Genomic DNA, 6,000 nt, shown 5'->3' with positions numbered 1-6,000 from the left:
TCTGGAAAAAACGACAGGTTCAGCTCTACCACCCCCTTCTCGCTTGCGAGGGCAGACAGAAGTATCCGGGGAACCCACCCAAAGGTAGCTTGAACACCCCGGCTGGGCGTCACAATCAAGTTCGGTTCTTGGCTCAGTCCTCACGGTCCAGCGCGCCCAAGCCCGTCGCTCAGCATTGTGGGACTGGTAGTCCCGGCTGGTGCGTGGGTTAGGCCTGCCGAAGCCACAGAACTACACTTCCCAGCAAGGACCCCCGCAGTAGCCGGCGCGGGCCGTATGCGTCAGCCACCAGATTTCCGGACAAGCCAGGGGCGGGACCGTGGCGGAGGCTGGAGCTTGGCGTCGGGATGCAGCGCCCCGGGCCCTTCAGCACCCTCTACGGGCGGGTCCTGGCCCCGCTGCCCGGGCGGGCCGGGGGCGCGGCCTCTGGCGGAGGCGGGAACAGCTGGGGCGTCCTGGGTTCCCACGTGCAGCCTCCCGGGCGCGCGCAGTCCGGCACCCGCGCCGGCGTCGGTAGCACAGCTACCTACGGTGGGGACGCCAACAGCGCCTGCCCGGCCCCCTCCGCTATGTCCAAGGCCGAGGAGGCCAAGAAGCTGGCGGGACGCGCGGCCGTGGAGAACCACGTGAGGGTGAGCAGCTCCGGGCGTGGGGCTCCCGTGCTCTGCGTGATGGGCTCGTGTTGCGTGTTCCGGGTACTGCCGGAGCCGGGGCGGGGGCTGCGTGAGAGGGGAGAGGGTATACACTGTACCCGGGGTTAGATCCCCCCTTTTCCGTGCTCCTTAAAGGTCTTTTACATGTGGGATCGAATGGGGGCGAGATTCCTAAAAGTTGAGCTTTCTGAAGACTCCTTGTCCGGCCGGGTAACAGTTTGCAAAGTGGAGTGTGGTGGTGTCTGATGTGTTTGGAGTGGCGCTGGAAGGGACTTGCCGTGCGGCTGGCTTCCTTATTAACAAGTAGAAAATGGTGAGTTCTGGAGCTGCCAAGAGATCTTCACTTCTCTTTTCTGTGCTGGGAAGCCGGTGGAGAGCTGGTTTGAAAATTGCTTTGAAATTTCACTCCAAGGAGGTTCTTGGTTTGGCGCGTGTACGGTCCTGAGTGTACTCACTAGTGAAAGAGAGCGAAAGAGGGATTTAAAACCACCTGCCTTTGACAGGGGTGGGTGGACAATGGGATTCTGGAGGAATCTATTCTTTAAGGTTGGGGCGCAGAGATAAGATTTAGCTGTTACCGGTGAGGTCGTGGCCCCAGTTAAGTGGTGGGTGTGGTGCTGTTTAGTGGAGTCTCTTAACCTGAGTGGATTTGCTGTCATCAATCAAGTTAATTATCTTAATTATGGTACTTCCGTCGAGCCAAGTGGAGTATCTCTGCCCTTTGGTGGAGTTTCCTTGACTTTGTTGGCCTTTTGTCTCTCTCTTCTGTTTCTTAGAAAGTGGTTTCTGATTCCCTTTCTCCTCTCGTGATAGTTCTTTACATTTGTTAATGCTTTCATGTACAGAGTACTTTGCTACGATGGTATTTGATCCTCAAATACCTTGGCTAAGTGGGAGGGACCAGTGTGGTAACCTGTGGATCAGCATGTTCTGTAGATCCTCCAGAACCCAAACTGGGTGACCCCTGTTCCAGTGCCCTTCCACCGGTTCCATAGCTGCTCTGTTCTGGTGTAGTTTGTTCCAGTCTGGTTAGCAGTGGAGTTTTCTATGGGAATTCACAGAGATAACGCAGAATGTGTAGTCCGGCTCTACTTTTAGGATTCAGTGCCTCAGCTACAAAATTGGGATGGTAAGCTGAAATTTTAAAATGCCTGTATAAAGTGAATAATTAATAGATGAGTAAATGAAATCTGTACAATTAGAGAAGCCCCATATCTTAGTATTCTTATTAACCTATTAACATTTGGTGGCATAAGTCTTTCTGACTTTCATCTTACAGTGTATTTGCTTCCATAAAAATCTTCAAGCCCCCACCTCTGGCTGGAGCTACAAAACACTGGACTCCAGCTACATTATTCTGTGAAATTACCAGGTGATCATGGGGAGATCTTCTTTGGCCTTTTGGGGGCACCTCACCCCAATCTCAGTTGCACCTGCTTTCCCTACCAAACTTCTTCCTGAGATGCTAACATTACTTGAATTTTGTATTTTCTACTCTTAAACGTTGATTTATTCATTTCATTCATTTACCAGATATTTGTTGGCCTAATATGTGTCAGGCAGTTGGTGTGGTGGCCAGAAATGTGGCTATAGGGAGAGGGAAAGTCAGGTCCTGGATACTTTGCAAACAGAATAATTAATTCAAACCTGTACATTTATTGAACATAGTCATGTGTCTAATTGTCAAGGCTTAGCTAGCTGCCCTCTCCAGGGCGGTATCCTTTGCACTATCTAAGCCATGTGTCATCTAGCGCTTTGTGTCTTGAAATTGTTTACTCGTCTAAGTTTATGGAGATGGTCATGTGCAAGGTTCTGTTGGTTCCACCTTTGGAATGTTGTTAGACCTGACCCTTCCCTTTGACTTATCATCTTTCCTAGCTGAGGCTCTCCGCATGGCCAGAGGTTTGCAGTTGCCCTTATCTTGTCCCCTCTGCCAACCTTCCAAGTGATACATTATCATCTTCTGTATCTCTCATCTATTTGTCACAGTGGCCCTCAGGTGGCCTCATCCTAATGTCCCCATACCATATCTGAAGTATCTGTTGCGAGCCAGGTACTGGGCCAGATGGAGAGGATACACAGATGAGAGGCTGTGGTTCTTCTCCTGAAGCCCACAGTCTTGTGTCCTTCTGTAATCCTTTCTTCTCCATGTACCAGAACATTGGAAAATATATACTGGCATATAGTGTGCATTTTAATATCATTACACTCTACTTAGAATGCTCTTTCTTGTCCTCTGACCTTGCTGGTTAAAATCATATGTGTCCTTTAGAGTTTGATTCAAAGACCCTTTTCTCCTTTCAGTTTTTCCTTAGTCTCCTACGTCGGGCGAGATCTCTTTGATTTTGTAGCACTTTATACCTCTTAGGTGCTTTATGGTGTCTTATGTTCTAGTCATCTATGTGTTTATCTCTCCTATCCCCCTAAAGAGTAAGCTCCTAGTGGATAGTTAACCTTATCTTCACTCAGTGTTGGTCACAGTGGGGCCTGCCTGGTAAGTGTTTGTTGAGTTGTATGGAGTGTAGACACAAATACGGAGGTTGTAAGGTTACTGTTGGCCCTTTGCTTAGACTCTCTGGACTGTAGGGTTTCCAATTGCCTAGCCCATTGGTGTTCCATTGTGGTGATCACTTCCACATCTGGATGGATAGAAAACTTGGCGAGTTTGCTGCTGAATCCTTTGGGTAGCCACTCTGAACTTAGATCTGCCTGTTTCTGGGAGTATGGCCACCCAGGTTAGGTTACCATGCAGGGCCATGTTCTCCTGAAGGTCTGTAGCTTCCTTTGTTCTCATTGTTTTTAGACAGACTTAGCTTGAAGAAGTTGGTGAGTAGTGACTCCAGTTGGTCAGCAGAAGTATTTCCAAGTTAACCTACTCAACACAGTGAGTGAAGTTCCGATGTTGCATGTATGACATGTGATTTAGTATTGCCCATCAGAAGGGGCCTGCTTCTCCAGCAGAGTTTGCTTGGCAGCTGTCTGCTATTGGGCCACCTCACAGGCAGCCTTCGGCTATCTCTGTTTTGCTTTGGCTAGGACACCGATTCCTGGGCCAATCATTTGATTCCAAGGTAGGAGGACCACATAGTTGAAGAGCTTTGGGCCTGGCAGGTCCCTGCAATTTCCTGGCCTCCTGCAGGAGTCAAGGGAAGAGCCTTTCATAGAGCTTGTCTGACTCACCAAAGTTATCTGAGTGCCACCTGCCTGCTGGGAGCCTGTGGGTGACATGAGTGTATGGTAATGAGGATTCTGGCAGAGTACGGTAGAGCTAGAGCTATGGGCTTCAGATCAGGTGTGAGAGTCAGGTTGAGCCTACCTAGGCATTATAAATTAAGTACTTTTCTCATTACTTGAAGATTTTTACATATTCACATATTTAGCTATTTTGAACATTTTGACATACCATTCACTTGTCTGGAAGACCTTGCTGTTAGGGTTTGCCTAGGTAGCTAAATGACTACTGGATGCATTGCATTCTTGAGGGCATCATTGAAGGTGGAATTCTGACCTAGAACAAGCTCTGCTCTGAGGCTCCTTGATCTGTTTGATGACTTGGGAACTATGAGCTAGTCAAAGTGATTTCCATCAGCTTTCACACACAGGCTGATGGGTAAAGCCCTCTGTAGATAGGGGAGGCCCAGCTAGAAGTGCTTTAGTTGCTGGGGTATTAGCATTTGATTTCTTTTTTGTAGCTCCCTCTGCTTGTTGGCCATTCTTTCTAATCTTTTATAGTTTGAGATGTAGTCTTGCTATGAGAAGGACCATACCAGATATGAGTCCAGGGGCTGGCATTGGGTATTCCTGTGGCCTTTGTCCTGTGTGAAGTGAGGGATGTTGGCTGTAGCTCTCAGTTTGTCCTGACTTGCCCCCAGGACTTTTCTTTCTCCTATGAAATATTAAAGAACAAAATTCAACTGAGTAAATCCTCAAAATCTGTTGGCTTTATTCAATGATTCATGAATCAGGCAGCATTCAACCTAGCACACAGAAGGGCGCTCTAAGGAGCTACACAAAATGAAAGACTTTTATAGCCAGAAGGGGCAGGAACTAAGAAGTTGTACTAGGCATGAAAGCAGGTTGATTATTAGAAGGTCATTTTCCTTATAGGGGATGGTAGGGGTCTCTCAGGCACATTACCTAGCTAGTGTTGATCAGACAGTTCCTGATTGACTGGCTTAAGATTCCATTCTGGGGGGAGCTGAAACTGTAATTAAGTCCAGTCTTGGTTTGGTGACCTGGGACTTAGCATAAGGACTCCATTTGGGGCCTTTTTTTTTGAGTAAAGTGATTTTATTAAGTGAAGATACAGAAAAAGCTCTCAAGAGTGAGAGGGGTCCCAACAGGGCTGCCTTTTTTTTTTGTTTTGTTTTGTTTTTTTAACACTCCCTGCTTCCTATCAGGCAAAAGATTTGGCTTACTTACAATGTGCAGTTTAAGCTGGCTTTACAAAAATGGTCTGTGGGTGAGTACTGAAAGATTTCTGGCCCACCCAGGGACAGTCAGAAAGGAAAAGGCCCACGAAAAACACAGAGCCTACTTACACCCCAAGAGTGAAAAGCAGAGTTTTCTGGCTTCAGTGGCGTTTCACGTAAGCTTAATATCTAGATGGCAGGGGACTGACCACAGGTACCTTCAGGCTGCTGGCATAACAGGGAAATCTCGGGGGGACATCAAGCCCACCATCTAGAGCCTCCCTGAAGTCAGCAGAAGGGGGGAAAGCCTGAAGTAACCTTGAAAGTTACCTTTTTTTTAGGGTGATGCAGGCTGGCCAGGTCTGAGGAACCAGAGGGGGTCCCACAGGACAAGAGGGTCTTGGCTTCACAGAGGATCGAAATCAAACTCGAGCCAGTAGGAAGTGAGAGCAGAGTTTATTGAATAGCGTGAGAGAGTATAGCAGATGGAGTGTCTGGAGACTCAGGGAGGAGTCTCGTCTTTGCTTGGGGGCTGGGGTTTTTAACTGAGGACAGTGGCCTGGTGTACGTGCCTCTCAGGCATCTAGGAACTGGTCAAAACAAGGTTGAGTGCTCAGGTGTCTTCCATCTTATGCCCTGGAGCCAGGGGTCTTGGCATCAAGGTGATTGGAGTCAGGGTCTTGGAAAACCGTTCATGATGACCCCACCTAGTCACCCCTTAGATGTTATCTTTTGTGCTGGAAGACTTTAAAGGTATCTTTAACTCCTTGACCTTTACAAGTAGGACATATGTTATTGATACTGTAAGGTGTGTTTAGGGTGGGGGGCAGGTCCTCGCAAGAATGGAAGCAGGAAAAGGAGCAAAAAAGCAGTTTTTTGTTTTTTTTAATGGGGGTCTCTTCAGTTTCCCTGTGTCAAGGGGATGGCAGAGGTTT

At 48.1% G+C, this 6,000-nt stretch overlaps 1 protein-coding gene across 2 annotated transcripts in view; it reads left to right on the top strand.

Moving 5' to 3' along the window:
• Positions 1-304: 304 nt before the first annotated feature.
• RPIA (ribose 5-phosphate isomerase A) overlaps positions 305-6,000 on the top strand; it is a 39,596-nt gene continuing 33,900 nt past the window's right edge. For both annotated transcript variants that reach the window (XM_032410494.1, XM_032410493.1), the window contains exon 1: positions 305-632. In XM_032410494.1, the coding sequence (XP_032266385.1) occupies positions 348-632 (285 nt within the window). In that variant the 5' untranslated portion in view covers positions 305-347. The remainder of the gene's footprint in view (positions 633-6,000) is intronic.

The sequence above is a fragment of the Phoca vitulina genome, unplaced genomic scaffold (assembly GCF_004348235.1).
Source record: "Phoca vitulina isolate PV1807 unplaced genomic scaffold, GSC_HSeal_1.0 scaffold12, whole genome shotgun sequence".
NCBI classification, from domain to species: domain Eukaryota; kingdom Metazoa; phylum Chordata; class Mammalia; order Carnivora; family Phocidae; genus Phoca; species Phoca vitulina.
The sequence above is the reverse complement of the archived record's forward strand: the minus strand, read 5'-3'. Positions and strand labels throughout refer to the sequence as shown.